Source organism: Gigantopelta aegis, chromosome 2 (assembly GCF_016097555.1).
Source record: "Gigantopelta aegis isolate Gae_Host chromosome 2, Gae_host_genome, whole genome shotgun sequence".
Lineage (NCBI taxonomy): Eukaryota > Metazoa > Mollusca > Gastropoda > Neomphalida > Peltospiridae > Gigantopelta > Gigantopelta aegis.
In genome coordinates this window covers 6589747-6609434 of record NC_054700.1, presented here as the reverse complement: position 1 = coordinate 6609434, position 19688 = coordinate 6589747, and the positions used below count along the sequence as shown (strand labels likewise).

Here is a 19688-nt window from a genome sequence, read left to right as displayed (position 1 = left end):
ATATATGATGTCTGTAGAAGAAAAACTCTGCTTTATGGCTGTTGTTAGCCTGACTAATAGGCAGCACACAGGAGTCGTGGAAGTGGGCTAATACTGCAGTGGTGTGAAGCAGCACTGGTCATAGAATACTCCGGTATGCCCTGACGTCATCACCCACGATAGCAGCTGATCATGTTGCTCTCTTCAGACTTTTCATATACCTGCCAGAACCTGGCACACTGCCAACAAATCTCTCTTCTTTTTCCTCAGCTCTATTTCCACCATATTCCTCATTCCTAGAACATCTTTTTAAACTTCCATCCATCTTGGAAACTGTGGAAACATTTTCAGGCAAATTTCTTCACAAGCTGCTATTTCAGAAGGAGAAAAACGTCTTCACGTTTTGTGGCTTCTTTAAATGTTGAGGTTTCTCTGTGCACAGGTGAGAATGAATGAGAACTAGGAATGTGCTTCTTTTATAGTTTAATTTGTTCTGTTTATAGTACTTATCTATTTTGGTAGGTGTGTGGTTAGTTTATATCTTGGCCCTTTGCTGGAAATATGTAGAATATATTTAGCTCTCCTGTCAAATTGAGATGGGAGTTCTCAATGTGGTTTCAAGTGCAATTCTATATTGAGAATCTGGCAAGAGTTTATAGTTGATAAAAATAACTTGCTTGTAAGAGCTTTTATATTTTTGTGTTTTGTGCTTGTTTACTATTATTGTTATTGGTTTCGGCTTGTGGTGGGCTGGGACAAATGGTTTTGTTGCCATTTATAAATTGGTATTTATACCGGAATTGGGTCAATAGATTTTTAATTTTTTTTACTACGATAAGTCAAGATTTTGTTTCATAGGGCCTAGCCGATGTGGATATTGATTTAGACTTTTTCGTGACAGTGCATTTTATTGATTATTAAATAATGTCAGTTTTCTTAATGATTACATGATGTATGCCAATCTCAGTTGATTGCAAGTACTCTAATGAGACTTGAGATTCAAACAGCTAAACAAAAAAAACAAAAAAATTTAAAATTCTGTTTTCAGATGTCATTAGAATTCATCCCCATATATGTTTGATTTTCACAAACCTTTAGCACTATCCAAGTCTAGAAAAATTATAAGTTAATGATTTGTTTCATTATTTAAGAAAGAAAATAAACAGTAGTTATTCTATTACATCATGTTTGTTTTTAGCATGTTAGGGCTGGCATCATGCTAGGTCAGTAGAGTGCTCACTTGAGGTGATTTGGATGCTGGATCAGATCCCCTTAGTGGACTCATTATCCATTTGGTTTTTCCCTCCCCCAACCAGTGCATCATGATTGGTGTATTAAAGGCTGTAATATGCACTAACCTGTCTGTGAGATCCTTTGCTGCTAACGAAAAGAAAAACATACTGGATTTCCTCTAAAACTATATGTCACAATACCAAATGTTTGATATGCAATAGCCGATGATGAATAAATCGCTGGCTGTGCTCTAGTAGTGTCATTAAACAAAACAAACTTTAACTTTAGCATATTATATCAGAGGTTGTGACAGCAATTCTTCCAACAACATGTATAAACTCAGAATTATCAAATGTTTAATGTACAATAGCCGATGATGAATAAATCACTGTGCCCTAGTGGTGTCATTAAACAAAACAAACTTTAACTTAAGCATATTATATCAGAGGATGTAAAATCAATTTTCCAACTCCATATAAACTCTTTTCCTCTCACAGACTTTAAAGGAACAGACCCTAGTTTTTAAACACTACAGCATATGTTTCACTATTAAAGCCATTTATGATCACTGAAATCAAACATTACTTATATTTTATTCTTTAGATTATCCATTTCTGTACAACCAAAGTGTTTCTGTTTATCTTGGTTTTTCTAAGTTTTCATATTTTTAGTCTATTTTTAAGGGTATTTCAACATCACAGACTCTTGTTTCACTCTGTTGTATCTAACTTTGTTACAGGTTTGTAAATTAACCAAACTTAGTGTCCACTTTTACTGGTTGAAACTAGGGTCTAGGTAAAAAATATGCCTTGGTGTTTAAAAACTAGGGTCCGTCCCTTTAAGTAAATGCATTCCTGTAGAATTCTTGTAATGATTTGTGACATGTAGAACGAATCCACTGGAATACTGTATTATTATTGTAGTACAGTAAAAGGGCATCGATATACCATCAAACCTGCCTGAACAGCCACCTGTATTCAATGGCCACCTGTCTTGAGTGGCCACATACATTCCTCCTGAATTATATTCTGCATTAAGTGACCTATGTTAACCTTTGTTTATTTATTTATTTATTTTTATTTTCTATACCTGGATCTCAAATGTTAAAAAGTAAAAACCCTGTTTCAGGTGACCATGTTTTTTGAAAGTTGTAAAAAAGAAAAAAACAATATATTAAGAAATAGCTCTTCACACATTTACATTACTATACAGTATACTGATTCTGTCTGACACTGACTGTGTGTTCATTAAGGAATTGCGACTGTGGCATGTATTTAACTAGCTCTAAGTGAGAGCTTGACGTCAGTAGCTTTATCTACAGCGACAATACATTCATATCACATGTGGTAATTGCACGAATGGAGGCGGGAAAACATCCAAATGGTCAAATTAATACTTATTAAAATTTTATTAATTTTGAAGAAGACGACATGTTGAAAGTTGATTTACAGTAAAATATAGAGAACACTTCCATTAATAAGCAATGCAGATGGTAAATTTTATTTTATTTTTATTTTTATTTTTATTTTTATTTATTTTTAAGCATGTAAATGTAGCCACCTTTATTCAGCAGACACCTGTCTACAGTGGCCATTTATGTCTACTTTCATTGAAGTTTGATCAATCTAAAATCAATATTTTACTTTTTTAATTAATGAAAGTTTAGGCCCTGTTCAGATCCAGAAAATAACAAAAGCCAAATGGATAGTGTAAGATATTTATTTATATAATAAAAAAATAAAAAAAAGTATTTAAAAAAATTTATAAAAAAAATATTAAAAAAATTAGTAACAAAAAAGTATGTATGTGTAAAATATTAAAGGTTTTTGACACAAGGTTTTTTTTCTAGTGTAGGTCATACACAAATAAAGAATTCAGCTAGTAATAATAATAGCATTATGCTAAAATCTAGTGTAAACTATTGTAAAGTAACCAAACAAATTTATTAAAGCTTTAATTCATTAATAAAAGATGTTATATTGAGGAAATGGCAAATAATTAATCAAATTTATTAATAATTTATTATTCATCATAAATAAATATATCAGTAGGCAGCAACATCAGTAAACATTGACTCAGTATATATCCTAGGCATTAATTGAAATCTATCAAACTATTCCTGCCCTGCATGGCCTCTGGATTGCGAAACACCGAAACCAGCAGGTCGCCTCAGTAGTAACTGCTGTGAAAACCCCATCCCATCATTACTTGTACTTGCAATTTGACGGAACTTTGAAGTCTTCCCCAAACATGATAATCTGTCATTATGCGGAGAGCCGGAGCCCTCAACGAACAGCCACGTGCCTGCAGTCTGTTGTTGTCCCCGATAACCATCACACTCCATTGCATCTTAAATCTTCCCCCCATTGTTTCGCAATTGTCAGCAGCGCGTGCCCAAGTCTCACCCTCCATTCTGTCATGCTGTCATTCCTTTACAGTTTGCCAATCTCGGCCCCCATTAATTTGTGAACACCTCTTTGATTGTCCATCTCCTGACCCCTCTACTTGACCAGTGGTGTTTTTGTTGATGACGCCTGCTGCCCAGACTCGGTCCATTGATCCACGTGAGCCTGTCTGTCCACCTGTCCCTACCGTCATCGCTGGACACCGAGATCAGCATCAGAGACGAGGACAATTCACTCATCTGCCTCTCATCCCATAGAAACATTTCCACCAGTCTTCATGCAGCCGGTGTCATCAACATTGAACTTGTGATGTCCCAGGCAGTCAAATCGTTTGTTTTGACCCCTTCACACACACACACACACACAGACACAGACAGACCGGCCTGCTACCATGCAATTCTCCATCGTTATAATGTGAACTGCATTTAAATGGACAAATCATAAAAAGGACACTTGGCTGTGACCACCTGCCGTGGGCATGCCTTACCTTTTAGTTTAGTGCTGCTTTCCTTCCTTCTGCTGTACCACACATCCCTGTAGAACAAATGGTTTGACCTCATTGGCTTTCATTACCGTATGGTTATGATTGCAGTAGCTGCTGCATGGGTATTTCAGCACTGAGGTTAATTTCATCACTGAGGTTAAGGCATTAGGCAACTGGATTGAGACTGTCAAAACTCTATATACTTGACTGGACTGTCAACACTATAATGGATTAAAGACGAGGTAAGACTTAAATTTGTACAGTCTCACAATTGCCATTAATATTTACTTTTTGCGTTTACCGTAGTATGACACCCAATAGCCGATGTATTTTTGTTTTTGTGTTGGGGTATTATTAAACATTCATTCATTCATTCATTCATTCATTCATTCATTCATTCATTCACTCACTCACTCACTCACTCACTCACTCACTCACTCACTCATTCATCCTTTCATTGCCATTAATATGTTTATAATATAATATAACACAGGATCATATAAAATGTTATGCTGTATTGCACTGAAGATAGGCCTAAACTGATTGACAGTTTTCTAAAAACAGCCAGGATCGATTCCCGTTGGTGGGCCCTTTGGCCCATTTTTGGTTCAGCCAGTGCTCCACAACTGGTGTAACAAAGGCTGTGGTATGTACTATCCTGTCTGTGGGATGGTGCATATAAAAGATCCCTTGCTACTAATCGAAAAGAGTAGCCCATGAAGCGGCAACAGCGGTTATCCTCTCTCAATTTCTGTGTGGTCCTTAACCATATGTCCAACACCATATAACTGTAAATAAAATGTGTTGAGTGCATCATTAAATAAAACATTTCCTTCCTTCTAAAAACAAAAACAACCCAGTAACCTTTTATATAAAAATATATAACTTTTCATCACTACTCTACCAAAATATACCCCAAAAGTATATATGTTATGTGTTTATCAAGTAATGTGATTTTATATAATTATCTACTATACACCATATTAATATTGCATTGTGGTTTTTTTTTTGTGAACATATACTTTAGAATGTTTGTGATGTGTACATTTCACAAACTGTTAGTATCTGCAGTGCATACCAGTATCTGCAATGAAAACAATGGATACATAGAAATCGTTGTACTTGAGAATGGAAAATGTATATATGCACACATTTTTTCCACAGTTTACAGTATAATGTGAAATTAATATAATTAGTTATACAGTGAAACTCTTCTAAATCGGACACCCTTGGGACCAAGTCAAAAGTCCAGTTTTAAGATGTATCCATTTTAGAGAGCTTCTTTTCTGTACCAATATTTAAAAAGGGACCATGAAAAATGTCCAGTTTTGAGGGAATTCTGGTCTACAGATGGTCTGGTTTTCAGAGGTTTCACTGTGCATGTAGTTTACCATAACAAGTTACCTGATACTAATGAACATAGTGTTTTCATTAATTGATTTATGATTTTTAGTGTTAATTGTTGAGAAGGAAGGAAGGAAATGTTTTATTTAACGACACACTCAAAACATTTTATTTATGGTTATATGGCATCAGACATGTGTTTAAGGACCACACAGATATTGAGAGAGGAAACCTGCTGTTGTCACTACTCTTTTTGTTTAGCAGCAAGGGATCTTTTATTTGCACCATCTAACAGACAGGATAGTACATACCACAGCCTTTGATATACCAGCTCAATGAGTCTTCCAACGGGATCGATCCCAGACTGACCGCGAATCAAGCGAATACTTTACCACTATGCTATGTCCTGCCCCCCCCCCAATGTTTAGTAGGACGCGGCACATGTTTGAGGCACAGTAGTAGCTGATACATTGATAACAGTTCAAATTAAATTGTAGAAATTTACTGGCTAGATGAAACATTTTATGACAATGAACATGGTCATATTTATCACTAATGGCAGGACTGATAGCATTAACTGTGATATTAAAAGTTGGGTGCACCTCAACCTTTGACCCAGTGAGATGCTATTTGGTATTAAGTGTGATATTAAAAGTTGGGTGCACCTCAAACTTTGACCCAGTGAGATGCTATTTGGTATCAAGTGTGATATTAAAAGTTGGGTGCACCTCAAATTTTGACCCAGTGAGATGATATTAAGTGTGATATTAAAAGTTGGGTGTACCGCAAACTTTGACCCAATGATATTTGGTTATAAATTTGATATTAAAAGTTGGGTATATCTCAAACTTTGACCAAGTGAGATGATATTTGGTATTAAGTGTGATATTAAACATTGGGTGCACCTCAAACTTTGATCCAGTGAGATGCTATTTGGTTATAAGTGTGATATTAAAAGTTGGATGCATCTCAACCTTTGACCCAGTGAGATGCTATTAAGTGTGATATTAAAAGTTGGGTTCACCTCAAATTTTGACCCAGTGAGATGATATTTGGTATTAAGTGTGATATTAAAAGTTGGGTGCACCTCGAACTTTGACCCAGTGAGATGCTAATTGGTACAAGTCTATCTAGTATGATCAGGACAACTAGACATTGATTGACTTCTGTGGTCGACTTTGGGAAATGAGTACATGTGGCCTGAGGACTTGGATCATTAGTGTATATCTACATGTACATATTCATGAACTATAGTTGTTTGTCCAGAAGCTTAGTTTTTCAGTGTATACGCATGTTTACATACCTATTCAATCTTACTATAGGGATAAAGATATTTTCAAACCATGTGATAAATTTATTTTGTATCACACATGTGCAATCTGGACCATAACTTGTAAATGGGGAATTCCCTTTGTGTTTTTACTGGAGTTACTGACGTCATGTATGATTTACAACTTATGTGACATTGTATTTGAAACATTACACCAGATTGCCGCAGAGTATACTTCTTAAGGTTAAGTAAATTCATGAAAGGAGGATTGATCATAGATTTAAGAAAGTGTATTTATGACATTAAATTAAAACCCGATTTGTAAAAAGTAAAAGAAGGTATGTAATAAATACAGAACCTCACATATATTGTTTTCGCTTCCTATTTATTGCACTCGTTTATTTTGCACAAGAACATACCACTCGACTGCTATGCAGTCTCGTGGTGTATGTATTCTTGTGCAAAATAAACTTGTGCAATAAATAGGAATAAAAACAATGTATGTGAGGTTCTGTATTTATTACATACCTTCTTTTACTTTCAGTATCAGTATGACACACAAGCTTATATAATAATATCTATACACACACAGCGAGTATTGTATAGAGTGTTAATCGGTTCAGATCACTGCACTTATCATTTACAAATGATATAATAGCAAAGAAAAACATATAGAGGATTTACATGCATGATTATTATTATTATTATTATTATTATATTTAAGAATTCTTTGTTTTTTCTCTTACGATCACCAGGAGATAATAAAAAACCCAAATCATGTACAAACTGTAAATTGGCAAAGCCGTTCTCACATAAGTTTGTGGATTATTTTGTTTGTTCATACCTAGATGAACGTAAAAGAAATAACAGACAATCCTTATAACTACATTTAAAACATACTTACTAACAATAACTAAAAGTTCATATTTATTTTGAATAATTTTTTATCCATAATCAATAACGCTCAATAAGACAATGTACGAATATAAAATGACGTCATCAGATTTTACTATAACGTTGTGTTTTATAATACCTCCCTGGGGGGGTCTATTAAAATATAATGTGAAATTTAAAGATACATCAAAAGATGTGGTAATATAGACATTGGGTGAGATCCTTAAAAAAACAAACATAAAAACCCTCAACACAAAACAAAAAACAACAACAAAACATCAATATTGTTTGTGTGAACAACTGAAAACCCCCAACTGGTTTTATATCTGTCATATGGATGTCTTTTTGCTTGTGTCTGTAAAACATCTGTACCAGTTTAGACTGATCCCCTGCCTCTTTTCTGTCAGTCTAGAAGAGTAGAGAAAGTAAAAGTACCAGTGTTTGTTGCTGTAGTGATCATATTATGAATTAACACCTTTATGAAACATGTCTTACTTTCTATAGCATGGTTTTGTTACTATTGGCATGCGAGAGGATGAGAAGCTGGTTTTTAATTCTCTGTAAGTATGTGATGGTGTATGTACCTGGCCGTGGCTGTTTTCTCTGTAAGTATCTGATGGTATATGTACCTGGCCGTGGCTGTTTTCTCTGTAAGTATCTGATGGTATATGTACCTGGCCGTGGCTGTTTTCTCTGTAAGTATCTGATGGTGTATGTACCTGGCTGTGGCTGTTTTCTCTGTAAGTATGTGATGGTGTATGTACCTGGCCGTGGCTGTTTTCTCTGTAAGTATCTGATGGTGTATGTACCTGGCCGTGGCCATTTTCTCTGTAAGTATGTGATGGTGTATGTACCTGGCCGTGGCTGTTTTCTCTGTAAGTATGTGATGGTGTATGTACCTGGCTGTGGCTGTTTTCTCTGTAAGTAGGTGATGGTGTATGTACCTGGCTGTGGCCATTTTCTCTGTAAGTATGTGATGGTGTATGTACCTGGCCGTGGCCGTTTTCTCTGTAAGTATGTGATGCTGTATGTACCTGGCCGTAGCTGTTTTCTCTGTAAGTATTGGATGGTGGCTGTTTTTTCTGTAAGTATCTGATGGTGTATGTACTTGGCCGTGGCTGTTTTCTCTGTAAGTATGTGATGGTGTATGTACCTGGTCATGGCTGTTTTCTCTGTAAGTATGTGATGGTGTATGTACCTGGCCATGGCCATTTTCTCTGTAAGTATCTGATGGTGTATGTACCTGGCCGTGGCTGTTTTCTCTGTAAGTATGTGATGGTGTATATACCTGGTCGTGGCTGTTTTCTCTGTAAGTATGTGATGGTGTATGTACCTGGCTGTGGCTGTTTTCTCTGTAAGTATCTGATGGTGTATGTACCTGGCCGTGGCTGTTTTCTCTGTAAGTATGTGATGGTGTATGTACCTGGTCGTGGCTGTTTTCTCTGTAAGTATGTGATGGTGTATGTACCTGGCTGTGGCTGTTTTCTCTGTAAGTATCTGATGGTGTATGTACCTGGCCGTGGCTGTTTTCTCTGTAAGTATCTGATGGTGTATGTACCTGGCCATGGCTGTTTTCTCTGTAAGTATCTGATGGTGTATCTACCTAGCCGTGGCTGTTTTCTCTGTATCGTCTCCGTTGTACTGAGACGGTTTGCTATGTTGAGGATTAATCATCCAAGCTGTCCACAGTGATGGATAGAGACTTATTTTCCAAACCATCAATATCACTCTTTCTGGCACCTGGCCAATGTTAGTGCATACGCGTATATGTCCCTGATGCAGCCATTCAAATTATGTATCTTACACTGTCATATAGTCGGTTGCCTGTAGCACATCATAGTATACCTGTGGTTTCATTTATTGTGTATTATATGGCCAGTTAGTTAAACAAATGCTGGTCATACTGGTTACTCCTTTGACATAGTGGCTTGCTTTCTGTAAGATTAAACATATATATGTGAGACTGACCAGCCTCGATGGCATAGTGCTTCAGCTAAAATATTACTTTGATTTGCTTAGCAACACCACTAGAGCTCATTGATTTATTAATCATCAGTTATTGATGTCAATCACTTTGTAATTGTGATATATAGTCTTAGAGAGGAAACCCACTACTTTTTGTTTCCATTAGTAGCAAGGGATCTTTTATGTGCACCATCCATGTGCACCATCCCACAGACAGGATAGCACATACCATGGCCTTTGATATACTAGTTATGGTGTACTGGCTAAAAGATTTTTGTTGTACCTGAGCACTGCAATGTGGAGATGGAAAACCCCCCCCAAAAAACCCTCTTCAAATATGTGTTCATCTGATGCAATCTGCACAGGTAATTTTTAGACTTGATACAACTGGGTATCTTTTGGAAATGGATATGTTTTGAAACATTTCAGGTGTTAGATGTTGCTAAGGGGCTAAGTTTGGGGAGAAATTAATCACTGCCCTCAATTTTGTTCACGTTCCAGCCAGTGCTCCATAACTGGTGTAACAAAGGCCGTGGTATGTACTGTCCTGTCTGTTGGATGGTTCATATAAAAGATAAAAAAGAGTAGCCCATGAAGTGGCGAAAGCAGGTTTCCTCTCTCGGTATATGTATGGTTCTTAACCATATGTCTGATGCCATATAACCGTAAATAAAATATGTTGAGTGCGTCATTAAATAAAACATTACCTTCTTTCAGTTTTGTTCATAACAAAGTCTGTATGTATCATAAAAACATGTGGACTAAGACCACCTGTCCATAAGGTTATATTCAATATTTGTTATGTTCATTATGCCAGTAATATTGGTGACTGCCAATCCTGGAGTGTATCGCTATGGAAACACAGGAACTGCTTTGTTTCCTTGGCGAGTTCTGCACTGAATAGTTAGTCTGGTCCAGCTGTTGGTTAATTGAAATGTTGGCACCAAAATTTTAACTGAAATGGGAGGTTAAAAGAAAACTAGGAGAATATATTACGGTAAGTTTTACAATGCATTTAGTGTATATAAGAGAGAGAGAGAGAGAGAGAGAGAGAGAGAGAGAGAGAGAGAGAGAGAGAGAGAGAGAGAGGGAGGGAGAGAGAGAGGGTGGGGGGGGGAGAGGAGTAAGAGATGGGGAGGGAGGGAAAGAAGTTTCCCATTGTAATGTGTTTATGACAGTCAAAGTCTTTTTGGTGAGTAAAATTACATATTAAAGATATTTTCCTGTTTATAATATCAGCGTCTGTGTAAACAATGTGTGTGTTGTTCTAATATATTTTCTAGTAGAAAAAAAAACGACTGCTACAAATTTATCATATGACTGTGAACACATCTAATATACAGTCACTGGTATTCTAGACAAGAAAATGTATTTGATATGTAACTTCAGTCATCAAAAAGACCTCTGTTAGTTGGATACATCTGACAATGGCTGCAAACTCAGTACAATCCCTTTAAAAGTTTAATTAAATTTTTTCCCCGGCATTATGAATTATAATTATTGTTTCCTCTGAATTCTGTTCTACTATTGTTTTAGTTGTATTTCTTAGTTGTTGTCTTATTTATCAATCGCATTCAGTGACTTGTTTGTTTTCCACAGTAAACATTTTGAACATCATGCATATTGCAGGGGCATAGGCTGGGGGGTTCGGGGGGTTTGGACGAGAGACACCCTCCCCCCCCCCCCCCCCACATAGGCTACTCTTTTATGACAGGCAGCAAGGGATCTTTTATTTGTGCATCCCACAGGCAGGATAGCACAAACCATGGCCTTTGTTGAACCAGATATGGATCACTGGTCGGTGCAAGTGGTTTACACCTACCCATTGAGCCTTGAGAAGCACTCACTCAGGGTTTGGAGTTGGTATCTGGATTAAAAATTCCATGCCTCGACTGGGATCCAAACCCAGTACCTACCAGCATGTAGACCGATGGTCTAACCACGACGCAACCGAGGCCGGTTCACTCATGGACTAGTTTAGCTGACATAATATTTAAGAACAACCAATATATAACACATGTATTTCTTGTCCACTGCACTAGAAGTAATGTTTTGTTACTGTAATTAAACAGGCAAGAAAAAGAATTAATCACTGTTGTGAAGTATACAAGTAGATGAGGCAATTCCAATTCTCGGGACAAAACGTTTTTGTAAGGGACTCGGTAAACCTTGGCCCTCACAAAAAAAACATTTTGTCCCTCAGGTTGGAATTACCGTATCTATCTATACCTCACAACAGTGACTGATTCTATTAATATATAATATAAAATATAATACTACAGGTCTTTTTGATCCACAAATTTAAGTACTTCTGGGTATTTTTTTTTTTTTTTTTTAGCAAAATCAATAACATTTAAGCCCATAAAAATTAAGGATTCAGAGATTAAAAGAACAAATTTGACTTACACGATTGTATAACTATTGCAACACAAACAGGACATTAATGTGTACAAAACACTTGTTGCTATATGTGACTGCATACTTGATTCATTTAAGGATTGTCTGTTATTTCTTTTACGTTCCGTAGCCCAGTGGTAAGGCGCTCGCTTGATGCACAGTCGGTTTGGGATCGATCCCCGTCAGTGTGCCCATTGGGGCTATTTCTCACTCCAGCCAGCACACCATGACTGGTACATTAAAGGCCGTGGTATGCGCTATCCTGTCTATGGGATGGTGCATATAAAAGATCCCTTGCTGCCAATCGAAAAGAGTAGCCCATGAAGTGGCGACAGCAGATTTCCTTCTTCAATATCTGTATGGTCCTTAACCATATGTCTGACACCATATGTCTGATGCTATATAACCGTAAATAAAATGTGTTAAGTGCGTCATTAAATAAAACATTTCCTTCCTTCTTTTACGTTCATGTGGATATGAACCAAAAATATCTGCAAACTGTGTGAATTGGCGAAGCCATTCCTACATAAGTTTAAAGATGATTGTTTTTGTTCATACCCAGATGAATGTAAAAGAAATAACAGACAATAATTATAATTAAATTTGAAACATACTTACTAATAATAACACTAAAAGTTTATACTTTATTTTGAATAATGTTTTGGTTCTTAAACAATAACACTCAGTAAGACAAGGTAGCCATGTAAAGTGATGTCATCAGGTATGACGTTCGCTGACAATGGTATTTTTATGTTCATCGAGAAATTGACAAATAATGTCTCTACGGCTGGACCAATGGGATGATGTTATAGTGTAATGAATGTAACAGACATTTTATTATATTTTTATGTTTTTATTATGATTGTTTTAAACCTTTTTAATGTCATAATATTATATTCATGCTGTTCCAAATATGGAATGTTTATATGAAGTATAATTTATTTGATTTTATATACCTATTATATAGCGTGAAATCCATTGAGTCAAGAGTTCTAGAATTTACTGTTGGTCTTACCTATCATATATGGATAACTTAGACAAATATGATAGAGATAATAATATATAAATAACAGCTACATATAGTGAAATTATGTATTAATATAAACATATATATATATATATTTTAACATTATCCATTTCTCAAGTTTTATATCCATCCATCCATCCATCCATTCATCCATCCATCCATCCATCCATTCATCCTTCATTCCTTCCTTTCTCCCATCCATCCATCCAACCATATCTTATCTATCTCATCCATCCATCCATCTACCCTTCCATCCATCCATCCATCCATCCATCCAACCATATCTTATTTATCCCTCCCTCCCTCCCTCCCTCCCTCCCTCCCTCCTTCCTTCCTTCCTTCCTTCCTTCCATCCATCCAACCATATCTTATCTATCTCATCCATCCATCCATCTACCCTTCCATCCATCCATCCATCCATCCATCCAACCATATCTTATTTATCCCTCCCTCCCTCCCTCCCTCCTTCCTTCCTTCCTTCCTTCCATCCATCCAACCATATCTTATCTATCTTATCCATCCATCCATCCATCCATCCATCCATCCAGGACATTTCACAAAATTATGAATGATGTGAAAGTTCAGCCATTTGTTATATAAGAATTGTTTCTAATTTTTTAGGAATTTATCGATGTATAAAAGTCACAAATGGTATAAAATCGCGTAGCGTAGCGAAGCGATTTTATACTACATTTGTGACTTTTATACATCGATAAATTCCTAAAAAATTAGAAACAATTCTTATAATTACAGACAGTACAAGAAGTGTACCTTAAAACACTCAAAAATAATTTCTTTCGTTCTTACCGTCAACCATGTTCTGTAAATAAGCGTAGGAATACATGTATACATACTATTGGAAATTGTCCGCTAAAAATAAAAATAAGTATTGAATCAACAAAAACAGTGTATATACCTTTATTATAACTTCTTTTTAGAAAATGAAACAATTTCATGTGCAGATTTGTCTTGTGTTTTTCTATCGCAAAGTGACCTTGGTATTAACTTTTGTTTACGTGTAGTGACTGTTGGTGTTGTGCGGTTATCTCGATCTTGGTCTTCCGTGATGACATATTTTTATGAGGTTTATGGAAGGATAACGCTTGGTTTTTTAGTGACATCAGCCAATCAGAATACAGTAAATCGTATAAATTCGGAAAGTTTGTAATTATAACACTTTAACTAAGATTGATAAATTGTTAAATTTTTAAAATGGTTCATGATAGACTGGTCTGATGGCTTAACCACTGCCCTGCCGAGGCTGGGTTTCGCAGTCATGAGATATTTCTTGTATTATGTGCCATCAGAATGGCCCAGTAAATTACAGTAGTATATAAATCTGACAGTGTTGTATTCCTTTGTCAAGCTACAGCCAGAAGAGTAAACTGTGATATTTGTCAAGTGTCATCTAGGGGACATTCAAATCATGTTTTTATTCCCTTTGAAAAGTTATGGCTAATAAAATATACAACTCCAAGATGACTTAACTTAGTCTTGATGTGTATTTAAATGTTATCTCTGAGAACATTATAAGAGAAAAGGGTTTCTTTACAGTAATCTTATTTTTTTCTTTTCTTTGTACCCCCCCAAAAAAAAACCAACCAAAAAAACACAAGCAATAAGTTTTGCCATACATGTAACCAGTTCTTGTTGTCAATTCTTGATATGTACTCCGATATTTAAGAAAATCTTTTAAAGTATTTATTGGTGTATCATCCACACAATGGGGCAGGATTTAGCTTGGTTGGTTGAGCACTCGCTTGAGATGCTTGCGTCGCACGATCAAATCCTCTCAGTGGATCTGTTCAACTGATTTGATTTTTGTCTCATTCCAACCAGTGCACCACAACTGGTCAAAGGCTGTGGTATTTGCTTTCCTGTCTGTCAGAAAGTGCATATAAAAGATCCCTTGCTGCATTAGGAAAAATGTAGTGGGTTTCCTCTGTTGACTACGAATCAGAATTACCAAATGTTTGACATCCAATAGCCGATGATTAACATATCAATGTGCTCTAGTGATGTCGTTAAACAAAACAAACTTCTTCTTTATCCACAAAATTTTCTACCTGTGAGCTTTAATTAAGAGAAAAGGGTTTCTTTACATTAGTTTTATTTTTATTTTTAAAAATGTTTTTGTTAAAATATTTTTGTTTGTTATTTAGTTAGACAGTGCTATACTTGTAGTATATTCACAGTTTGTAATGCTGTGTGAATTAATCCTGGAGGTGCAACAAACCTCTCCATATCCTACTGTTTACAGTTAGAGAACAATTACCCAGCCACCCGTTAACGGTGATCATTGTACAGTGATGACTGGCCACACTTGACTGACCCAGCAATGGTGGATTGGTTGTAATGTGACATGATATGTGTATGAACCCCCGAGGTGCCCAGTGGATGGGTCGATTACCTACTAAGTGTGTTAATAGTCGGACCACAGCGTACTCCAGCATTGGACAAACAGGTCACGGCATGGCCTCTGGACCTCATGGAGGGTATTTGAGGACATGGCCTGTCATACTGGTGACTCGTTTGACACGGTGGCTTGCTTTCTGTAAGATATACACATACCTGTTGTGGGACTGCCCGACCTCGATGGTGTAGTCGTCAAGCACATACTGGTCTATAATATCTACTGGTCAGCAAGATAGAATACATGTACTGGTCTAGAACACACACACACACACACACACACACACACACACACACACACACACACACACACACACACACACACGTACAGTGCTGTCCAGTGTATCGGCGCACCTAAGCTTTCAAGGACCATTTTCTATATGAACATTGTGAAATATTTAATAAAATGCGTCTCTTACCAATGAAGAAGTGCATAATCTGAAATACACTACAAACTGTTTTATGTCTGTAGTAAATAAATATTTTTAAATGGTGCATAAATATAGGCACCCCCTTGTATCCAAAACGATTTGCATGTCCGGTGATTCGGCGCAGTAGATGTGGATCGTTGACCCCGCTATTTGTAAACCGCCCATGACCTCACTTTTAGCCTATAAACGCTACACTATTGTCCCAGAATTATTTTAGCACTTTTTTGTTTTGTCTTGTTAAAAATATTACTATGAAAATGAACGATCACACATTACCCTTCTCATGATCAGTTTCGGAATCGTTTTCTTGAGTGGCACAGTACTGCAGATGCATACATGTTCATTGTCATGCATGGCTAAGATGCCTACATGGATTTTTATTTTTCTCGGATAGATTGTGCACACACATGGATCTTATTTCACTTTTATTTTTTTATAACAATGTGACAATTGTGAACTGGAATGACTGTCAATTAAGCTGTACAATTTTCGTTTTGTTTGCATTTGTCTGTGTTTTCTTTTTCGGTTTAAATAAAAAATAACTGAACAAAAATAATTACATTTATACTGTTTACTATAATTTTTAAAATGTGGGAAAGGTGTTTTTAGACTGGTTTTAACATTCTTAATATCAGTAAGGATGACCTACTTCGCGTTTATAAACACGAAAACAGGTGAATGATTTATTTTGAAATTATTATATAATTATTGATAATTCTAAAAAAAAAAATTGCACCCTTAACAATAAATATGTTGATACTTATTGAAAAAGGAATTGAACTTTAATTCGTTAAAAACTCCGACAACATGACAACTTCCTAAGCATACTCAAGCAAAATACCAAGTGCGCCGAATCACCGGACGCGCCGATACACCGGACACGGTTGTATGTGTGTATATATATATATGTATATATATATATAGATAGATAGATAGATAGATAGATAGATAGATAGATAGATAAATAGACAGATATATATATATATATATATATATATATATATATATATATATATATATATAATGTACTAGTTTATAGAATATATGCACTGTTCTGTAGGATATATAATGTACTAGTTTATAGAATATATGCACTGTTCTGTAGGATATATGTGTACTAGTTTATAGAATACATGTACTGGTCCATAGGATATATGTGTACTAGTTTATAGAATACATGTACTGGTCCATAGGATATATATACAATGTATACCAGTCTTCAAAATATGCACTGGTCTTTAAAATATATAAGTAGTGGTTCAGAATACATGCACTGGGCCCTGTTCCATGAAGTGATCTTAGCCCTAAGATCAACTTGAATGCATAGGGTAATCTTAGGGCTAAGATCACTATGTGCAACGGGGCCCAGGTCTAGAATATGTTGGTGTAGAATACATATACTGGTCTGTAGTTACATGGTGTCGAACATATGGTCAAGGACCACACAGATATTGAGAGAGGAAACCCGCTGTCACCATTTCATGGGCTACCGGTACTCTTTTTTTTATTAGCAGCAAGGGATCTTTTATATGCACCATCCCACAGACAGGATAGTACATACCATGGCCTTTGTTACACCAGTTGTGGAGCACTGACTGGAATGAGAAATAACCCAATGTGCCCACCGACGGGAATCGATCCTAGATCGATTACACATCAGGCGAGCGCTGTACCACTGAGCTATGTCCAGCCCCTGGTCTGTAGAATACACACACTGGTCTGTAGAATACACACACTGGTCTGTAGAATACACACACTGGTCTGTCTATACAGCTAGGATATATGTGTAATCTGTAAACTGGAAAGATGGCAGAAAAGCTCTTTCTCTGGCAGTAGTAATTAAGAAGCCTATTATATAAATGTAGGTATATTTAGATGTGTGACAGCACCACAGTTGGATATTACTCTGTGAATGTAAAATCATCAAATTATTATTAAAATTCGTGGCTGGAACTAATTTATTTTTAGCAGCAGTTGATTAAATGTATTCTTCTGTTGGATCCATTGGTGTGTTTCATAAAAGTAATTTTTGATTAACTTTTTGGGGGATATTTTCTGTTTTTCAGAATCTGTGCTGACATCATTGGATAGACTTATTTGTAGAATTTGGGGACTTATTTATACGTGGTTCTACATACGGCTTAACATTGGCTGAATCAAGCAAAGCCTCGAACAACAGTAAAATGGGGCGCAAGAAGATACAGATCTCGCGTATAGGAGATGAACGTAACCGGCAGGTAAATACACATTTTAATCTGGGTGTTTTTTTCATTTTAATTTAATGTTTGAAAATATATTGTTTAATGACACCTCAGTACATTTTAAACTACAGCTGTTTGGTGTCTAACGAGAGAGAGAGAGAGAGAGAGAGAGAGAGAGAGAGAGAGAGAGAGAGAGAGAGAGAGAGAGAGAGAGAGAGAGAGAGAGAGAGAGAGAGAGAGAGAGAGAGAGAAAAGGGGGAGGGATGGAGAGAATAGAAAGAAAATAGAGAAAGAAAGAGGTGTGAGGGAGAGAAGGAAAGTGAAGCTAAAAAGCCCGCAATAAGAGTTTTTTTTATATGCACTCTTTGTTGACAGGACAGTACATACTATAGACTTTGATATACCAGTTATGGTGGGGGGACGGACTGGTTGAAACAGGAGAAACATCACTCTACCATTAAGCAATATCCCACTATAAGAATGGTGAAAAAAAACTTCCCCAAGCTTTTTGTGTTTCTCATTATTATGTTATTGCAAAGTATAATAGTTTTTCTTACTGACATGCCAAAAATGTAGTTGGTGAATACATATTCAAATTGCCAAATAAAATTGAAAATTGCCAATTATTATTTTTTAATTTTGAAAAAAAAAGTAACCTAGTGCTATGTAGCTCTGGAGTAACTATATATCCTGACGGAATTGTCGACCAAATTTAATTCATGATCAGCATCATAATTAATGTCTGTTTGAAATACAACAATTTGACGTCAGATTGAAAATTAAAGTTTCTTTTGTCTAACAACACCACTAGAGCACATTGATTTATTAATCATTGGCTATTGGATGTCAAACATTTGGTAATTTTCGCATATGGTCTTAGAGAGGAAACCCCGCTACATTTTTCCATTAGTAGCAAGAGATCTTTTATACACACCATCCCACATACAGGATAGCACATACCATGGCCTTTGATATACCAGTCGTGGTGCACTGGCTGGAAGGAGAAATAGACCAATGGGCCCACAGATGGGGATCAATCCCAAATGGACCACGCATCAAGCGAGCGCTTTACCACTGGGCTATGTCCCGCCTGCATGCCAGATTGAATGTCAGTTATGTGGATGGAATTGAATTACATTTTATAGAATCAGTACACCCCATGGGGAAGCATACAAGATGATAAACACACAAACATGTAACAACACAATGTGATGTCTCAAATATATCTAGGTACATGTATATACACAGTTAAACCCCTCTAAACCAGACACCCACAGGACAAAGTAAAAAAAAGTTGGTTTTACGGCATATCCAGTTTAGAGAGGTTGTGTTCTGTACCAATATTTAAAAAGGAATTATGAAAAATGTCCAGTTTTGAAGGAATTTCAGTTACAGAGGGTCCAGTGTAAAGGAGTTTTAATAAATAATTTAGGATATTCCCATATAAAATTTTGCTTGCTCTTGTTTTAAATCAATAAAATATTTGTCATGCATTCTTTGCTATTAGTGTTGGTGTGATAATTTACCTTTTCTCCAACATTATCTGTATATTAGATACCAAGTAGCTATATTACTACTCATAGGCATTCAGGCTTCCATGGGGGCCAGACGTAGCCCAGTGGTAATGCACTCGCTTGAGGCACAGT

At 36.2% G+C, this 19688-nt stretch overlaps 1 protein-coding gene across 4 annotated transcripts in view; it reads left to right on the top strand.

Moving 5' to 3' along the window:
* LOC121380576 (myocyte-specific enhancer factor 2A-like) overlaps positions 1-19688 on the top strand; it is a 128677-nt gene that overhangs the window by 70658 nt on the left and 38331 nt on the right. For all 4 annotated transcript variants that reach the window (XM_041509457.1, XM_041509481.1, XM_041509464.1 and 1 more), the window contains one exon: positions 17908-18078. In XM_041509457.1, the coding sequence (XP_041365391.1) occupies positions 18025-18078 (54 nt within the window). In that variant the 5' untranslated portion in view covers positions 17908-18024. The remainder of the gene's footprint in view (positions 1-17907; positions 18079-19688) is intronic.